The following is a 20,590-nucleotide window of genomic DNA, read 5'->3' on the forward strand; positions in this document are numbered from 1 at the left end:
TAGATGTCAAATGATCCCATTTTACTGCTGGACTTTCCATCCTGGAGAACGTGGGTTTCTAGAAGTGCCTATGTAGAGTAATGGGATCCAAGAACCAGTCCAGGCTTTCAAAAAACTCAACATAAATCAGGTTCTCCTATTTGAAGCTCTCATCAGATGCCCATAAACTTGGAAAATTTGTATTTGAGTGTACCTTGGGATAAACACCCCTTCAAACACATAGGATGAGTAGGCAGGGAGAAGAGTGTCTGATGCACCAGACAGGAAACCGCGGCCCTGCCAGTCTCCCTTCAAGGCCTCTCCAGGCTCCTACCATCCGCTCTGTGCAGAAACCAAGACTGTGATCTTGGATCTGCAGCTGGCGCCTCCCACCACGCATGCAGCGTCCAATGGGATCTGCGGATTCTGAAACATCACCAGTAACCGAGCAGAAAAGGTCAGAGCGGGTGGACGGAGGCAGGGAGCAGGTCCACAGCAGGAAGAGAGGGGAAGCTCACGAGCCCAGGCTCCTCACTCCCACATTTCACCTGCGCCCGTCACCTTCTTGGACCTTTGCCTCCTTCCTGGAAAGGGAAGCCGAGAGGAGGCATCTAGAGCTGCTTAGCATGAAGTCATTCTGCTCCTCCTCCCCCTTCTAGTCTTCCTGCCTGGGCAGCCTACACCATCATGGGGCATTGATCTCCTTTCTCAGGCAAGCAGGGAACCTCGAGAGAAGCTCCTGCCCGGAGAGCCCAGGAACCACGTTTCTCAGGATGGTGTCTGTCAGAGCTGTACCCGCAGCCCAGATCCGAGCGGCAGATCTGCAGTCTAGCAGCTTCTGTGCACGGTTCCGAGTTCCCGGCCACCAGGTCAGAGAGCACGTATCTCCTTCCAGTTCTACCCGGTGTCAGGGATTTACACAGATACAAGATGTAAGCTGTGCCTCCTCCGGGAAGCCTTCCCTAGCTCCTGTCCCAGTCTGGGTCATGTGCGATCCTCTGTCCAATTGTTCACCCTCCCCAAGCCCCTCAGAGCAAGTGTCTCCAGCAGGAAGATCATCTGCTTATTTGTCTATTCGCCCTGATGAAACACTGGAGACCTGGGGTGACACTATCCGGGATAGTGTCTTTTTTTTTTTATATTCTTTTTTTTAAGATTTTATTTATTTATTTGACAGAGAGAGATCACAAGTAGATAGAGAGGCAGGCAGTGAGAGAGAGGGGAAAAAACAGGCTCCCCGCCGAGCAGAGAGGACCCTGGGATCATGACCTGAGCCAAAGGCAAAGGCTTAACCCACTGAGCCACCCAAGCGCTCCTCCATGATTGTGTCTTGACTAACTTGGATCTCTAGCACTTCCCAGGCATACTGTCTGGTACACTAAATACTTAGCATTTACCAAATGCTTGAATGAACCTTAAAAAAAAAATGAGTATGTAAGTAAATTAAAAAATTGTAAAATAACATTTAACGAGTACTTGCTAGAATTCAGGAGCTGCACAAGGTGTTCGTAAATGGCCCCTGATGCACTGTTCTAGCTTTCTAATGAGGTACGTATCCATTTCCCCACTGCGCAGCACGCAGTGAGCTCACCCACAATCACATCGGGAGGAGCAGGTGAGCAAGTCTTCAGGTGCGTATCTCGACGGCTGTCCTTCTGCTCATCTCCTCCCAGTGGAAAGGAAGGGGGGCTTGACATGCACACCTTTGTGTTACAGGGAGGGCACACATCAGGGAAGGGGTACAGACAGACCAAGGAAAGCAGAGCCTTCGAGGAGCCTTGTGAGGAATGAGCAAGGAGAGTCTGGGCCCATATGCGGGTAGGAGCCTCCCTGGTGGGGGGACCTGCCTAGACCACAGGGCAGCCACGGGCAAAGAGCCTGTGAGTGCAGCAGGCAGAGGCTGGGGGAGGATGGCAGCCCGCCCAGGACTGGGAGGGTTAACGGTGCCACTGTGACACTCAGCCACAGGATCTCCAGCAGGGAGCTACCTCAAGGGCCAGCCTCAGATGCTCCCACGAGTCACTGATTCAGGGGATTCCCTACCCAGCCAGATCTGGATTCTGAGAAACACTGTCCCTTCAAGGAATCAGAATAACAAGCCTAGACATTGACCTCTCTCTTTTCCCTCCTCCCTTCCCTGTGCAGATCCTTTCCACGCCAAGGGGCGCGGCAAGGGCTGTCCCCCGCTGAGTCACAGCTAGGACTTCTCCCCAGGACCTGACCTCCACCCTGCTTCCTAGCACACTGTCAGTCCGGCTTTTTTCCTCTGTGTCACAGTAATGTTTTCAGAGGTGGAAGGATCACTTTCCATCTGCCCTTCGACAAATTCAGAAAACTAGCCAAGGTAAAGGTCATGAAGACCTCACCAGGTCATAAAACAAAGGTCTCAGATACACTCAGACCTCCCCGTGTGACTCCCTCGCTGATGCGCAGTCTTGGGAAGCTCATTGCCTTGCTGAATCCTTCCTGGAGAAGGAAACAGGCTCTGCCTTCTGCACTCACAGGCTCTTTGCTCCTGTCTCTTTAATGGTCCCCAGGAAGGTGCTTGTTAAACTGCTTTGACATCTAGAATATTGCTTCAGAAATGTAAACCAAATTCGCTCAGAAACCTACTGTGACTTTTCCTTTATTGATGATTGGGAGAAAATATTCATCCACTCTCAAAGGTCAATTTGGAAATACTTATAAATATAAGTCTTTATTTGTGGATATTTCCATTATGTTCCATTGCTCTATTTGTCTATCCTTACATCACTACGACACTGTTTTTGTCTTTCAAGGTCATAATAAGCTTTGAAATCAGAGTATATAATTTCTTTTTTTTTTAAACAAATCTGTTTTAGCTATTCTCAATCCCTTGTATTCCCATATATATAAGTTTTAAGATTAGCTTGTCAATTTCTAAAAACAAAAAAAAACCCTACTTTTTAAATAGGTATTTTACCTATAGAGAAATTTGAGGAGAATACCCATTCTTTTAAAATACCCAATTTTAAATTTTCTTCTAGAGTTCTTAGAGTTTAGCAGTTAGGTCTGAGATCCCTTTTGAGTGTATAATGTGAGATAAGGAGGTCCAGATGAAAATACTTTTGGATGTTGGTATGTGTTGATCTCTGATTGTAACGGGACAATTTTTTAAAAGACTGTCTTTTCAAGGCAAGGCAAGATGGCAAAAAAGTAGGGGACCTAATTAAATCTGGTTCCTTGAATCTAGCTGAATATCTATCAAAGTGTTATGAATGCCCATGAATTCAGCCTAAGATATAAGTAAATATATCTGGATCTCCACAACTAGAACAGTGACTGCTTTTTACAAGGTAGGACGTGCAGAGTCCTGAATCTGCGAGGAGTCACCAGAAGATCAACGGAGCGGGGAGGGAGCCTCCATAAGCTGGCTCCTGGAAAGTGACAGAACATCGGAAGCACAAAATCAGAACCCTTAGAAGACTGTTCCAATGAGAGACATCCCTCTCTGAAAGGGGCTCAGGGGATGAAAAGGGCAGAATTCTAGGTGAGGCATTGTGGTTTCAGGATCCCAGGAAACACAGACGGAATAGGGGTGCCTGAGCCGGTAGAGTTGCCAAGCAGTGGAGCAGGGAAACTGGTTACGGTCACCAAGCCCAAGAGGGACTCTCAGCTTGGCTCACCATAAACTGTGAGCCGGACCAGTCGGGTGACCACTCTTCCCCTGAGCACCCTGAAAAGGACTAGAACTTGCAGGCCATTTACCATCCCCTGGGAGGGGTCAAAGAGCTGTGCCCATGAGCGACAACAGCTCTCAGGGTGGCGGTGGCCCTGGAAAGGACAGTAGGACTGCTCCCAGCTGTGACCCAGGAGCAGCAGAGCAGGGTGTATGCGTGAGCTGGCAATAGCTAGCAGACCCAAGTACACAAAGGGCAGTGGCACTCTCGGGTCCCAGGGACTCCCCCCAGGGGACTGTAGTGGGCATGCGCCACAAGAGTCTATGAAGTTTGGCACCCACAAAAGGAACTCTTTGTCCCAGAGGGCTGACTGGAGAGGGGGGCGACAATCTTTCAGTTCTAGGCCAGAAATCGGGGCACAGCCCTTGTTGCTCTGACCCTCTGATGTGGTACAGAAAGCCTCCAGGGAACAAAAACCACACAGAGAACCAGCTTACACTGAGCCCAGCCTCTTGACAAGGGGCGGGGCAAATCCATGGATGCAAAGACCCCTGAGAAGCAGCACAGCATATCCCCCCCCAGAAGACAGGCTGGAAGAACAGGTGGACTAGGACTTCATGGATCCACAAGACTGTACACCTCCAGCACCGAGGGAAACTAGTACACTGAGCTCCAGGTGTTTTCTCACAACGCATTCAACTTTCAGTCTAAAGGTTTCCATTTCTTTTTTTTTTTTTTTAGCTTTTTCAAGTAGATACTTATTTTACCAACTTATGTTTTTAAGTCATGTTTAACTTTTACATCTACATTTTATAGGTATATGCTTCATTTTAGTTCTTTGTTCCCTCCATTCAATTATATAATATATGTATTCTTTGTGTTATTTGCACTCTGGGGAGGTGGTGTCTTCTAACACAGAGACCAAAATTCAATCAGGAACAAGTGGGTCACCCTGCTTTGTCCACCCTGGGAGATTATAATCTCCGCCACCTTTTTTTAGGTTTTGTTTCATTTTGCTACTGTTTGCTTTTCTGTTGCGGCTTCAGACTTTTCTAGGGTATATTTTACTAAGGTCATGGTTGATAAATTGGACTCTGCTCATTCGCTCACCCATCCTTCTCTGGGCAAAATGACCAGAAGGTGGAATTCACAACAAAAGAAAGAATTAGAGGCAATGTTCCCTGATACAGAGCTAATCATTGTGAATATAGGTAAGATACCAGAGATGGAATTAAGGGTACAATTATAAAGGTAATAGACAGGCTTGAGAAATGCATAAATGACAGTACAGAATCTCTAAGGGTAGAAATGAGATTGAATCATGTTGAAATTTAAAATAATATGAATGAGATGCAGTCTAAATCAGATGCTCTAACAGCTAGGGTCAATGACACAGAAGAGAGAACAAGTGATCTAGAGGACAGGCTGACTGGAAGGAAGAAAGAGGAGGAAAAGAGTGAAAGACAGCCAATAGCCCATAAAGAAAGGCTTCCAGAATTTAACGATACCTTGTAATGAACCAATGTCAGAATTACTGGGATCCCAGAGTAAGTGTAGAGATAGAGAGGGCTAGAAGGTACATTGGAGCCAAGCATGGCTGAGAATTTCCATAATCTGGGGAAGGAAGCAAGCATTCATGTCCAAGTAGCAGAGAAGACCCCTCCCAAAATCAATAAAAATAGATCAACACCCTGACATGTAATAGTAAAGCTTGGAAATATTAGAGAAAAATAAGTTATCCTGAGAACAACTAGGGATAGGAGGTTTCTTACATACGGAGAGAGGAACACCAGAATATTATCACGCCTGTCCACAGAAACCAGGCAAGCCAGAAAGGGCTGGCAAGACATATTCAGGGTACTGGATGAAAAAAACGTGCAGCCAAGAATACATTAGCCAGCAAGGTTCCCATTCAGAATGGAGGAGAGATAAAGAGCTTCCAGAACAGACAAAAACCAAACAAACATGGGACCACCAAGCCAGCCCTACAAGAAATATTAAGGGGGATTCTGCAAGTGAAGAAAGATCCCAAGAGTCACAGAAACCAGAATGAAACAGATAATCTACAGAAACAATGACTTTACAAGAAACACAATGCCAGTAAATTCATATCTTTCAATAGCTGCACTGAATGTAAATGGGCTAAATACTCCAATCAAAAAACACAGGGTATCAGATTGGATAAAAGAGCAAGAACCATCCATATGCTGTCTATAACAGACTCGTTTTGAAACTAAGGACACCTCCAGATGGAAAGTGAGGGGATGGAGAACCATTTACCACACAATGGACCTCAAAAGAAAGCTGGGGTATGGATGCCTGGGTGGCTCAGTTGGTTAAGACACTGCCTTCGGATCAGGTCATGATCCCAGGATCCTGGGATCAAGTCCAGCATCGGGCTCTTTGCTTGGCAGGGAGCCTGTTTCTCCCTCTGCCTCTGCCTGCTTGTGCGCTCGCTCTCTCTCTCTGACAAAAAAATAAATAATAAATAAAATCTTAAAAAAAAAAAAAAGCTGGGGTAGCAAACCTCATATCAATGAGATTTTAAACCAAATACTATTGTAAAAGATGTAGAGAGACACTACATCATGCTTAAAGGGTCTACCCAACGAGAAGATCTAACAATTGTAAATATCTCTGCCCCCAAAGTGGGAGCAGCCGATTATATAAAACAATGAATACCCAAAATAAAGTAACATGATGATAATAATACATTAATACGAGGAGACCTCAGCATTCCACTCACAGCAATGGACAGATCATGAGAGAGAAGATCAAAAAGAAACAAGAGCTCTGAATGACATATTGGACCAGATACACTTTGTAGATATATACAGGCTACTCCATCCTAAAACAACAGAAAACTCATTCTTCTCGAGTGTACAGGAGACATTCTCCAAAACAGATCCCACACCAGGTCACGAATCAGGTCAGAACCAGTACCAAAAGACTGATATTGTCCCCTGCATATTTTCATACCACGGTGCTTTGGAACTCAATCACAAGAGGAAATTTGAAAGGAACACAAACACTTGGAGGTTAAAGAGCATCCTGCAAAAGAATGAAGGGGTCAACCAGGAAATTAAGGAACTTAAACAATTCACTGAAACCAATGAGAATGAAAACGCATTAGTTCAAAACAGCAAAGGTGGTCCTTAGAGGGAAGTATGTAGCATTACAAGACTCTGAAGAAAACTAGAAAAATTCCAAACACAAAAGCCAACCATACACCTAAATGATCTGGCGGGAAAAAAGCAAATGAAGCCTAAACGCAACAGGAAACGAGAAATAATAAAGATTAAAACAGAAATCAATGAAATAGTGACCAGAAGAACAGGGGAACAGATCAACAAAACTAGAAGGTGGTTCTTTGAAAGAATTGATAAGATTGAAAAATCTTTGGCCAGGCTTATCCAAAAGTAAAGGACACAAATTAATAAAACCATAAAGGAAAGGGGAGAGATCATGACCAACACCAAGGAAATACAGACAAATATAATAACATACTAGGAGCTAATACATCCCCACCCACAAAAATATGGGCATCTGGAAGAAATGAATGCATTCCTAGACATGTATAAACAATGAGACTGAAACTGGAAGAAATAAAAAACTTGAACAGACCCATAACCAGCAAGGAAATTGAAACAGTCATCAAAGATCTCCCAACACATGTGTCCAGGGCCAGATGGGTTCCCAGGGGGATTCTACCAAACATTTAAAGAGGAAATAATATCTACTCTTCTGAAGCTGTTTCAAAAAATAGAAACGGAAGGAAAATTTCCAAACTCATTCTATGAGGCCAGCACTACCTTGTCCCCAAAAGCAGACAAAGACCCCACCACAAAGGAGAATTACAGCCCAATATCCCTGATGAATATGGATGCAAATATTCTCACCAAAATACTAGCCAAAAGAATCCAACTGTACATAAAAAGTATCATTCACCATGACGAATTGGGATTCATGCCTGGGCTCCAAGCCTGGCTCAGGGTGATACAATACATGTATAAAAGAAAGGACAAGAACCATATGACCCTTTCAATTGATGCAGAAAAAGCATTTGATCAAATAGAGCATTCTTTCTTGATTAAAACCCTTCACAGTGTAGGGATAGAGGGAACATACCTCAGTATCACAAAAGCCACCTACAAAAAGCCCACAGTGACTATCATTCTCAAAGGGAAAAAAAAGAGAGCTTTTACCTTAAGGTCAGGAACATGGCAGGGAGGTCCCCTATCATCACTGCTATTCACCGTAGTACTAAAAGTCCTAGCCTCACCAATCAGACAACAAAAAGAAATAAAAGGCATCTAAATCAGCAAAGATGAAGTCAAACTCTCTCTTTGCAAAGACATGATACTCTATGTGGAAAACCCAAAATGCTACCCCCAAGTTACTAGAACTCATACAGCAATTCAGCAAAATGTATATAAAATCAATACACAGAAATCAGCTGCATTTCTATACACTAACAATGAGACACAAGAAAAGTAGTTAAGGAGTCAAGCCCATTTGCAATTGCACCCAAGCCATAAGATACTTTGGAATATACCTAACCAAAGAGGCAAAGGATTTGTACTCAAAAAACTACAGAATACTCATGAAATAAATTGAGGTAGACACAGGGAAATGGAAAAACATTCCATGCCCATGGATTGGAAGAACAAATACTGATAAAATGTCTATGCTACCCAGAGCATGTGTGTACAGTACACATTCAGTGTACTGTACACATTCAGTATAATCCCTATCAAAATACCATCGACATTTTTCACAGGGCTGGAACAAACAATCCTAAAACTTGTATGGAACCAGAAAAGACCCCAAATAGTCAAATCTGAAAAAGAAAATCAGAGCTGGTGGCATCACAATTCTGGAATTTAAGCTCTGTTACCAAGCTGTAATCATCAAGAGAGTGTGGCACTGGCACAAAAACAGGTATATAGATCAATGGAACAGAATAGAAACCCTAGAAGTGGATGGTCAACTAATCTTCAATGAAACAGGAAAGAAAATCCAATGGAAAGAAGATAGTCTCTTCAATATATGGTTTTGGGAAAAATTGGACAGCCACATGCAGAAGAATGAAACTGGACCATTTCCTTACACCACACACAAAAATAGACTCAAAATAGACGAAAGACCTCAATGTGAGACAAAACTCCATGAAAATCCTAGAGGGAACTCAGGGAGCAACCTCTTCAACATTGGCCGCAGCAATTTCTTGCTGGACGTAGTCTCCAAAGGCAAGGGAAACAAAAGCAAAAATGAACTATTGGGACTTCCTCAAGATAAAATGCTTCTGCACAGCAAAGGAAACAGTTGTCAAAACCAAAAGGCAACCTAAGGAAAGGGAGAAAATATTTGCAAATGACGTATCAGATAAAGGGCTGGTATCCAAAATCTAAAAAGAATGCAAACTCAACACCCAAAGAGTAAATGATCCAATTACAAAATGGGCAGAAGGCATGAACAAACTTTCTCCAAAAAAGACATCCAAATGGCCAACAGACACATGAAAAAATCATGAACTTCATTCAGCATCAGGGAAAACAAATCAAAACCACAATGCAATCCCACTTCACCCCAGTCAGAATGCCTAACATGAAGAAGTCAGGAAATGACAGATGCTGACGAGGATGCAGAGAAAGGGGAACCCTCCTACACTGTTGGTGGGAATGCAAACTGGTGCAGCCGCTCTAGAAAATGGTATGGAGTTTCCTCAAGAAGTTGAAAATAAAGCTATTCTATGACCCAGGAATTGCACAACTGGATATTTACCCCAAAGATATAAATGTAGGATCCAAAGGAGCACCTGCACCCCAATGTTCACAGCAGCAATGTCCACAATTGCCAAACTATGGAAAGATTCCAGATGTCTACCAACAGATGAATGGATAAAGAAGATGTGGTACATCCATGCTATGGAAGACTTTTCAGTCATCCAAAAAACGAAATCTTGCCATTTGCAATGATATGGACAGAGCTAGAGGGTATGATGTCAAGTAAAGTAAGTCAATCAGAGAAAAACATTATCATATGATCTCAGTGATATGTGGAATTTGAGAAACACAACAGAAGATCAGAGGGGAAGGGAAGGCAAAATAAAACAAGATGAAACGAGTGAGAGACAAACCGTAAGAGACTCTAAATCGTAGGAAACAATCTGAGGGCTGCTGGAGGGCAGGGAGGGGGAGGGTGGAGTCACTGGGTGATGGGCATGAAGGAGGCATCTGGTGTAATGAGCACTGGGTATTACCTAAGACTGATGCGGGGCGCCTGGGTGGCTGAGTCGTTAAGTGTCTGCCTTCAGCCCAGGTCATGATCCCAGGGTCCTGGTCAGCGGGAAACCTGCTTCTCCCTCTCCCGCTCCCCCTGCTTATGTTCCCTCTCTCGATGTGTCTTTCTCTGTCAAATAAATAAATAAATAAATAAACAAACTCTTTTAAAAAAAGACTGATGAGGGCACCTGGGTGGCTCAGTCGGTTAAGCGACTGCCTTTGGGTCGGGTCATGACCCCACATCGGGCTCCCTGCTCAGTGGAGAGCTTGCTTCTCTCTCTCTCCCTCTGCCTACCTGTGCTCACTCGCTCTCACTCTCTCTCTCTCTCTGTCAAATAAATAAACAAAATCTTTTAAAAAAAAAAAAAACAAAAGACTGATGAGTCACAGGCCATGTACCTCTGAAACCTATAATACATTTTATATTAATTAACTGAATTTAAATTTTAAAAAATGTTTTAGAAAAAGAAGCTTGACTACCATGTCTGAGGGACCATGTGGAGAGGTCCTGAGAGAACAGGTGGGTGGAACGGAATCCAGAAGAACCAAGACTTACGGTTGAACACACCAAGGTACTAATCATAGAGTAAAGCTGTCTTTGGCTCTGGAGCAGTCCATTTCCTGGCCGAACCCCTCCAAGTGACCCCAACTGATGCTACATGAACAAAAGAAACACCAGCCAAACATTCCCCGTGTCTGGCTCACATTATGAGATACCGTTAAATAGTTGTTGGCCTAAGTCCCCAATATTGGGAGCAGCTGGTCACGCAGCAGTAGGCAACTTGGAACACCCCCAGGGCAGCCACCGGTGTGAGTAAAGCGAGGGGTGGAAGCACGAATGTGGAGGGCGAGGGGACCTGACCCACCTGCTCACAGGCCTTGTGCAGCTCTCGGCTGCTCGTTTTTGATCTGGGACATGGAATTTCTATCCAGCGGTGATTAAAGCTGGAACCCCTGAGCTTATCCCTTGATTGGTCTGCTAGAACCCAGCTCATCATGGGCAGTTCCCAACGCCCCCATGGATACGCTGTCCCGTGTCAGGAGCCCTGTCTCTGCTAAAGCCCAGTAGTGGGCCAGGAGCTCTCCCCTAATAGGACACGCCTCTTTGCAGTAGACAGCACGGCTTGATCAGGAACCTGGGGTGTGTGTCGTGCCTCTCTGTTGGGGCCTTACCAGCAGGAACACCACTCTGCCTCTTGTCCCACCTCGGCGACCTCTACAGCCTGGGCGTCTTTTGACTGTGGTGGAGCTCCTCCAGAGCCCCGTTCTGTTCTGGGCTCCAGTCAGTCCCTGGAAATGGTCTCGTGAATGCAAACATGTTGCCTCTGGAATAGAAGGAGGGTGTCCAGGCATTAGTGGTGTTACCATCAACTGTGTTAAATATGACAAGGAATTGGGGCGCCTGGGTGGCTCAGTGGATTAAGCCGCTGCCTTCGGCTCGGGTCATGACCTCAGTGTCCTGGGATCGAGCCCCGCATCGGGCTCTCTGCTCAGCAGGACGCCTGCTTCCCCCTCTGTCTCTGCCTGCCTCTCTGCCTACTTGTGATCTCTGTCAAATAAAATAAATAAATAATCTTTAAAAAAAAATATGACAAGGAATAATCTGTTCTTTACCTTAGAGCAATGACCTGGCATGCTCCAGACCACTGGCCCTCTGGAAATTTTAGGGATGTGGAGGGCCTTGAAACATAACAGGGTTTCCCTCCCAATCTCAGGAGCACACTGCCTTACCAACACCACCAACATATTCACCAATTCTGGCTTATCCTGCTCGTGTAATTATATATCATCAATCTGGTGGAACCAAGTGAGGTTCTGTGGCATGTCCAGAAGGCCCATACCCGGAGGCCAGCCAAGCTGCCTCATATTTTCTCATGAGAGCAGGTAGATTTTCAGGCATTTTGCAAACCACTTGTTAAAACAGCCACTATTAAAAACAAGTCATATAAACTTATAAGTTGTATTAAAAGCAGAGATAATATTTTAAAGTCATCATTTCCTGATTTTTACTATATTCTGTTTTGGGTTTTTTTTTTTTTTTTTGCTTTTATTTGTATTTATTTTATGCAGAATTTACTCCCAGACCATACACTGTTGCTTCTTCAGTTCTTCTGGGACAGCTTTTTCTTCTGGGCAGCCTCCTCTTCTGCTTCAGGAGCAATCTGCTCTTTCTCAGTAAGGATCATCTCAGTGTGGCAGGGAGAGCTCACGTGTGGTTGAATCTGACCATGAACCCAGTAACTTCTGCGTCACATCTTGGGGCTTTGTTCACCTGGATGTGCTCAGGGGCCAGAGAATCTACTAAACTCTTAAGCTCAGCAATACTCTCTGCAGTTTTAAGCGTGTGCAGTAAAATCTGGCACTCTTTTTGGGCCACTGGCCCTATGTGCACCCCACTGTTTGGCCTGGCGACACCTCCCAACACCACCATTGTACCCAGGGAGCAGTGCACGCTGCTTCTGCAGTGACGTCCTTCAGATACTTGGTGGCTTTCTTGATACGCATATTTCTGATGGCCTGGGCAGTTTCAGGTGTGATCTTAAAGTGAACACAAAGATTCAAGCTTCTTCATTTGCATCATTTTGTAGGGTTTTCTGGGTCAAGTGAATAGTGAACTATTTTCAGAGATAACATCAGACTGCTTATGGGATGAGCTATATTTTATGCTAAACTATGCTTATCGACATCTATTATGTCTGTATGATTAAAAAAATACTATAATACACTGCATGGGGGTGTGTTACTGTGTACAGCTCTTCAAATCTGCATTTTCATTAAAGTTACACTTTTACTGGAAGCTTAAAATCAGGTGTGGTAGAAAAAGTCACACTACAGAAATCACCAAACAGGACAAACCACACTTTTCTTCCTGTAGTTCCAGCACATGCTGTCCACGTCCCTTTGGGCCACATTATGATGCCAGAATTATGATATAGTATAGAATCTCTGAGGGCAGAAATGAGATCTAATCAGGCCAAACTAAAAAATGCTATGAATGAGGGCACCTGGGTGGCTCAGTGGGTTGAGCCGCTGCCTTCAGCTCGGGTCATGATCTCAGGGTCCTGGGATCGGGTCCCGCATCGGGCTCCCTGCTCAGCAGGGAGCCTGCTTCCCTTCCTCTCTCTCTGCCTGCCTCTCTGCCTACTTGTGATCTATCTCTGTCAAATGAATAAATGAAATATATTTTTTTTAAATGCTATGAATAAGATTCAGTCTTAACTGAATACTCTAACAGACAGGGGAAAAGATGCAGAGTGATCTAGAAAATAAGCTGAAGAAAGGAAGGAAGCCAAGGAAGATAGGCATAAATCGCTAGAAGTCCATGAGATCAGACTTGGATCAGATATTATGAAACATTCTAATGTCAGAATTATTAGGATCCCTGAAGGGGTGAGAGAGAGGTCTAGAAGATAAACCGAGAAAATCATAGCTGAGAACTTCCTTAACCTGGAGAAGGAAACAAGCATTCATGTCCAAGAGACAGAAAAGACCCCTCCTAAAATCAATAAAAACAGACCAACACTCCAGCACAGAATAATAAAACTTGCAAATCTTAGAGCCAAGGAAGCTACCCTAGAGCAGGTAGGGGGGAAAGATTGCTTACATACAGAAGGAAGAACATCAGAATAGTGTTAGACCTGTCCACAGAGACCTGGCAAGCCAGAAAGGGCTGGCAGGACATATTCAGCATACTGAATGAGAAGAACATGCAGCCAAGGATACCTTACTCAACAAGGCTGTCACTTAGAACAGAGAGAGAGACAAAGAGCTTCCGGGACCAGCAGAAATTGAAAGAATATGTGACCACCAAGCCATCCCTGCAAGAAATTTTAAGGGGGAATTCTATAAAAGAAAAAAGACCCCAATAGCAACACAGACCACAAATTTAGAGACAATCTATAGATACAGGGACTTTACAGGCAATATGATGGCACTAAACTCATATCTTTCACTAGTTATCCTCAATAAGAATGGCCTAAATGCTCCCATGAAATGGCACAGGGTTGCAGATTGGACACAAAGACAGGATCCATTCATATATTGTCTACAAGAGACTCATTTTGAAACTAAAGACACCTCCAGATTGAAAGTGAGGGGACAGAGAACCATTTGCCATGCCAATGGACCTCAAAAGAAAGTACGGGTAGCAATTCTCAAATCAAACAAGTTAGATTTTAATCCAAAGACTGTAGTAAGAGATGTAGAGGGATACTATATCATACTTAAAGGGTCTACCCAAGTAGAAGATCTAACAATTGTAAATATCTATGTATCCAACATAGGAGCAGCCAACTACACAAGCCAACTATTAACCAAAATTAAGAATCATATTGAAAATAATACATAATAGTAGGATACCTCAACACTCTACTCTCAGCAATGGACAGATCATTTATGCAGAACAACAAACAAGAGCTTTCAAAGACATACTAGACCAGAGGGACTTAGTAGATATGTACAGAACATTCCACCCTAAAACAACAGAATACTCATTCTTCTCAAGTACACATGGAACTTTCTCCAGAATAGAACACATACTGGGTCACAAATCAGGGCACAACTGACATCAAAAGACAGAGACTATTCCCTGCATATTTTCAGACTACTATGCTTTGAAACTGGAACTCAACCACAGGAAGAAATTTGGAAGGAACTCAAACACTTGGAAGTAAAGAACACCCTGCTCAAGAATGACTAGGTCAACCAGGAAATTAAAGAACTTAAACAATTCATGGAAACCAATGACAATGAGAACTCACTGGTCCAAAACCTATGGGATACTGCAAAGGTGGTCCAAAGAGGGAAATACATAGTCATCCAAGCCTCTCTCAAAAATATTAGAAAAATCCCAAATGCACAATCTAAGCTTACACTTAAAGATCCTGGAGAAAGAACAGAAAATAAGACCTAAACCAAGCAGGAGAAGAGAAATAATAAAGATCAGTACAGAAATAAGTGAAACAGAAACCAGAAAAAAGTAAAAGAGATCAATGAAACTAGAATCTGGTTCTTTGAAAGAATTGGTAAGATCAATAAACCTCTGGCCAGACATATCCAAAGAAAAAGGGAAGGACCCAAATCAATAAAATCATAAATCAGCAACTTCTCTCACAACATGTCTCCAAAGGCAAGGGAAACAAAAGCAAAACTAAACTTTTGGGACTTCATCAAGATAAAAAATCTTCTCCACAGCAAAGCAGTCAACAAAACTAAGAGGCAGCCCATGGAATGGGAGAAGATACTGGCAAATGACACTACAGACAAAGGGCTGGTATCCAAGATATATAAAGAATTTCTGAAACTCAAAACCCAAAAAAAACAAATAATCCACTCAAAAAATGGGCAGAAGGGGGCAACTGGCAGGCTCAGTTGTTAAGTGTTTGCCTTCAGCTCAGGTCCTGATCCCAGGGTCCCAGGATCAAGCCCTGCAATGGGCTCCCTGCTCAGTGGGAAGCCTCCTTCTCTCTCTCTCTCACTCCCCCTGCTTGTGTTCCCTCTCTTGCTGTGTCTATCAAATAAATGAAAACAATCTTTTTTAAAAATGGACAGAAGACATGAACAGACACTTCTCTAAAAAAAAACATACAAATGGCTAATAAACTCAAGAAAAAAATGTTCGACCTCACTAGTCATCAGGGAAATACAAATCAAAACCACACGGAGATACCACCTTACACCAGTGAGAAGGGCAAAAAATAACAAAGCAAGAAACAACAAATGTTGGAGAAGTTGCGGAGAAAGGGGAACCCTCTTACCTGTTGGTGGGAAGGCAAGTTGGTGCAGCCACTTTGGAGAACAGTGTGGAGCTTCCTCAAAAAATTGTAAAAAATAGAGCTACTCTATGACCCAGCAATTACACTATGGGGTACTTACCCCAAAGATACAGATGTAGTGAAAAGAAGGGGCACTTGTACCCCAATGTTCATAGCAGCAATGGCCATGATAGCCAAACTGTGGAAGGAGCCGAGATGCCCTTCAAGAGATGAATGGTTAAAGAAGATGTGGTCCATTTATACAGTGGACTACTACTCCGCCATCAGAAAGGATGCACACCCACCATTTGCATCAGACACGGATGGGACTGGAGGGGATTGTGCTGAGTGAAATAAGTCAGGCAGAGAAAGACAATTATCACAGGTTTCACTCACAGGTGGAAGATAAGGAATAGTGCAGAGGATCATGAGAGAAGGAGGAAACCTGAATGGAAAGGAATTAGAGAGGGAGACAAACCACGAGAGACTGTGGACTCTGGGAAACAAACTTGAGGGTTTGGCAAAGGGCGGCAGGGGGCTGGGGTAGTTGGGGGACCAGCATTAAGGAGGGCCCAGGATTTGATGAGCACTGGGTGTTACCCGCGACTGATGAGTCACTGAAGGCTACATCAAAAACTAATGTCCTATATGCTGGCTAACTGAATTTAAATTAAAAAAAGAAGACGAAAAGTATACACACGACAGGAAATCATTTCCCCTATGAAATCTGAAAGCACTTCCTCCACCAGGTGAACAACAGTTAGGAGCACAAGGTTAAGCTTCTTTGATCTGTTTCTTCAAAACCCACAAATCCAGTCTAATCAGGCAAAATAGCAGTGACTCCCCTTGCGGAACATTCTACATTCACAGAATCTGGTGCGCCTGTCCAGAGGCCACCTGCCCCGGGCGGTGCCTGTGACTCTCCAGGACCGTGAGGGCTCAAGGAGAGACTGCCCCCTGGGAGCCACGGTGGCTCCCACATCTCTGGTCCTTGTCGAGTCTGACCGTCAAGTATGTGTCACAGCTGGAAGGAAGGGGACTGCTGCACCTGTCTGCGCTGTGGCTGTTCCGGCCAGTGCCACGCTCAGGGCTTAGTGGGCCACCACGGGTCTCGGCAGGCTCGGAGGCTGTGGGCAAGGAGGCGCCGCAACTCCCAATGCGGAGCATCGCAACCCCCACGGACCTGTCCGTTTTCCCAGCAGCACAGTCAGCTCAGCACCTGGCGGTGGGGGTGTCACGGCCCAGGCTGGCCGGGGCGGAAGGACCGGAGATGCCTGCGGCGATGGTGGTGGCCAAGGGCTCGTCCTAACACCTGGACGTGACAGCTGACCCATCCCCAGCTGGCCCCTGAGACGGGACAAAGGGTTCAACCGGTGCCAGGGGAGCCCAGCTGCCCCGAGAAGACAGCTCTCGCAGGCTGGCTGGTCACTGCGCCCAGGCCCGTGCAAACCCAGGGGTGTCCGCGGGATGCCCGCCCCCCCGGGTCGGGCCGCGCCAGAAGCCCAGGCCGCGCAGGCGCAGTGGGGCCGGGAGCCCCCTTCCCCCGGGGCCCCTCACCCTCCGCAGCCCCCTTCCCCCGGGGCCCCGCACCCTCCGCGCTCCGCGGGGCTGACTTGACTGGGAAGGGCAGTGGTCCCGAGGACTGTCTCGCTCCGGCTCTCAGAGCCCAGGACCCGGGATGGGGGTGGAGCAGCGGTCATGTGTGACCCCCGGCAAGTCCCCTCCATCCCGAAGAACTCCGTGCACGTGCAGGAAGGGGAAGAGGGCGGGTACGCGCCAACCCAGCCCTTAACCCCTACCCCCAGCTTCACCCGACCCGGACCCGAAGCCTGACCCTTGACCCTGAGGCCGGTCCTAGTCTTCAGCTTCTAACACTCAGCTCACCCGAGGCCTCCAACCCGGATCCGACCCCGACCGCCCTAGTGATGAGGGAGCAGGAGGCTGGCTGAGAACGGAGCAGGGGCTGGCGCCTTGCACCCCCTCTCCACCCACTCCCCTTGGTAATATGTGTGACATTTCACAGGCACCCCTGACTGCCCTAAAAGAAGAGCAAATGGTTATCTTGCAGAGATCACAGTCCTGCAAGGCAGGAGTCTCTCTTGGTTTACAAATATCCTTGAGATTTACAACAAAGAAGTTGCCTTATCAATAGACTAATTTCCAAAGATACATAACTCAGTTCCTCAAGCCCTAACGTCACCCTCCCCTCCATAAACAACCGAAGGAGACGGAGGTAGAAGGAAAAGTAAATAAAGTTAAATTTCTTCTAAACCTAAATCTCACTAACAAGGACGTTTGATAGCAGGAAGGTAACATTCCAACAGGAGACTCCCAATTGTCTTTATGTTAGTGCCTCATTAGAGGGAAAGTGGCCTTGGCTTGATAGTAACCAGGCCTTCAATATCCTGACAGTCTTCTTTACCCCAGTAGCCCTTCTGAACAACCCTTTGTCCTCACCTACCCAACTCCTGTGTATATAACCAGCCACTCCTCACAACCCGGGGCAGCAGCTCTTCCTGCCCACGGGTCCTGTCCCCGTGTTTTAATAAACCACCATTTTGCACCAATGACGTCTTAAGAATTCTTTCTTTAGTCGTCGGCTCCGAACCTCACCCCACCGAACCTGACTTAGGTTCTGGAACTTCATCATTTTTGGCGAGCCAGCCAGGAGATTTATGAGTCTTTACGTTTGGACTCTGAGCTTCGGTGCAAAATTGGTGAGTACTTTCCCTTTTCCTTTACTCTCATTCCAGGGCTTTTCGAGGAGTATGGTCTTATTGGAACACTTGCCTGTCAATTGCTCAGGCTGTAATCCTCTAGCCCGTGGCTACTCTATGGGGAGGAGAGCGTCTGCCTTTTGGCTGTAAGCTAGTACCCTGGCCGGAATGGCAATAAGACCCAGAAACTGGATGGCCTCACTCTGTTCCTGTTCTTATAGAAAGTTGTCTCTCTTGGGCACGGGACAGCCACCTAAGTCACCAGGACGGCTGCCAATCTTAAGACTCCCGTGTGAGGTTTCCTCCTGATTGATCTAATGTGATCCCCTCCACATCCCTGGTCTAGCCACTTCTGGCCGCGGGACCTCCACTGGGAGCCGGCCGAAACCAGTACCCGATTGAATTAAAACGCAACCGGGGACCGTTTCCTAGGGAAGTTGGCTGTAAGGACCACATGTGCTGGAATGTCGCTTAGACCATGATGGATTTCAGTCCTTACTGTTTCTCGTCAGTGTCGTCTGCAAACCGCTTAAAGCTATGAAATTGGGTAATTTCCCCTTGCCAAACTTTTCTAGTATTTCCATGGGTTAAAATGGCAAAACAGTATGCAGTCTTCAGGACAGACAATGAGCATGGCATGGCACAGCGTTTTGGTCCATTCACCAGGCACCCATCAGCAGCCTAGGATGCGATGGGGAAGTGGAGGGATGCCGGCACCCCTCCAGGGCCTTTTATGGCAGGAATGTCTTCCCAGGGAAGGCAGGATGGTGATCAATAGCGATATCTTGAGGGACGCCTCTGGTCGCTTTTGACACACAGGAACCTCTGACATATCCTGCGTGGGATATGTGGGGATTTGGTAATGGACCTTCTTTACTTTTCTGGAAGCATGGCCTCAGTAGGCTTCCTCAGTTCCCAAGGACTCTACCTTGGGGTGCCTTTTAACCCACTGGAAATAATTTGGATTGCAAAACTTAGGAAAGGACTGAGCTCCTGTAACACTGCATGGCCTCAGTGGGTTCTATCAGTTAGATCTCCTCTGCAGGAAGCAGGGCAAATGGACCTAAGATACCTTCACCGCTCATACCTAGGCCTTCATCGCTCTGCACCAGGACCCCAAGTAAGGGGCTTTTGCGGAATGTGTTTGCCCAAATGAGTCAGCTAGTAAACTTTCTCCTGACATATTGGATGGTAATTACGTAAATAAGCCTTCTTCTAGTAAACCCAGGTTGCTGGGCCATCCCTAGCAAAGGGGACTCTGGCTTTATTTCTCTCTGTTTCTCCTAATAGATGTGGGGGCTTCTCCCTCACTCACTTCCCGTGTTAATGGCTATAACTGGAGCCAACTGGGGTGGGTCTAACTCGAGACAGAGACCATAAGGAATATTCCCAAGCAGCTGCCGAAACTCTCTTTGTTTTGGGGAAGTTTCCCTGTGTTCTCTGGACGACTTGGACTGCTTAGCCCCTCCCCCCTTGCTGGTGGGAAAGCATGGCGTCTGCTCCTCTGTTGGGGCTTATGAGCTCTAAAACCGGGAATCCTTTCTCTGCCTCCTGGCAGCACTTTGTTTCCTGTTTTCCCCTTCTGTTTCTGCACCAAGGTGCGTGCAGCCTGCATGACTAGCCTCTAGATCATGCACCACAGCTCCTTCTCTTTCCACTGTCAAGGAGCAAGAAGAGCAGCCCCTGGACCTAACACTCCCCACTCCAGATCTTCCCACGCATGTCTCAGGTAAACATTCAAAGCGGAGTGGCCCAGGTGGAAAGTAGATCACTAGTTGGAACTAAGTTAAGTTTGTTGGTTTAATTAAGATAGACATGTCCTTTAAGTTATCAGCAGTAAATGTGAAACTTCGAAATTTACTGAAGGTCAGATAAGCTTGTGTTACTTGTTAAAATTTGTTAGCAAAGAAATAACTAAACTGATGGTTAATTGTCTGTCTCAAAGTTTTAATGGGTAATTGCTGAAGTAACTTTCAAAGTCTTTGGTAACCTGAAAGTTTTAAAGTTTTGCTTGGATGACAAATGGAATTAAATTGTGGACATCTAGGTCTTAACCAAACAGGATAAAATGCTAAGTCGTTAATTACTGGATGTAGATTTGTGGTTTTGACTTCTTACTGCAAAGAAACTAAGAGTATTTAAATCTGTTGGTAAATTTGTTTTCCACTTAACTCATTCATAAATTGCCATCTGAAGAATTCTGTTGTAACAGTTCA

At 45.5% G+C, this 20,590-nt stretch overlaps 1 protein-coding gene across 2 annotated transcripts in view; it reads right to left on the minus strand.

The window, feature by feature from the left end:
- LOC116589267 (ubiquitin D-like) overlaps positions 1 to 20,590 on the minus strand; it is a 33,683-nt gene that overhangs the window by 3,406 nt on the left and 9,687 nt on the right. For both annotated transcript variants that reach the window (XM_032341304.1, XM_032341305.1), the window contains exon 2: positions 11,078 to 11,229. In XM_032341304.1, coding sequence (XP_032197195.1) covers positions 11,078 to 11,229 — 152 coding nt within the window. The remainder of the gene's footprint in view (positions 1 to 11,077; positions 11,230 to 20,590) is intronic.

The sequence above is a fragment of the Mustela erminea genome, chromosome 4 (assembly GCF_009829155.1).
Source record: "Mustela erminea isolate mMusErm1 chromosome 4, mMusErm1.Pri, whole genome shotgun sequence".
NCBI classification, from domain to species: Eukaryota; Metazoa; Chordata; class Mammalia; order Carnivora; family Mustelidae; genus Mustela; species Mustela erminea.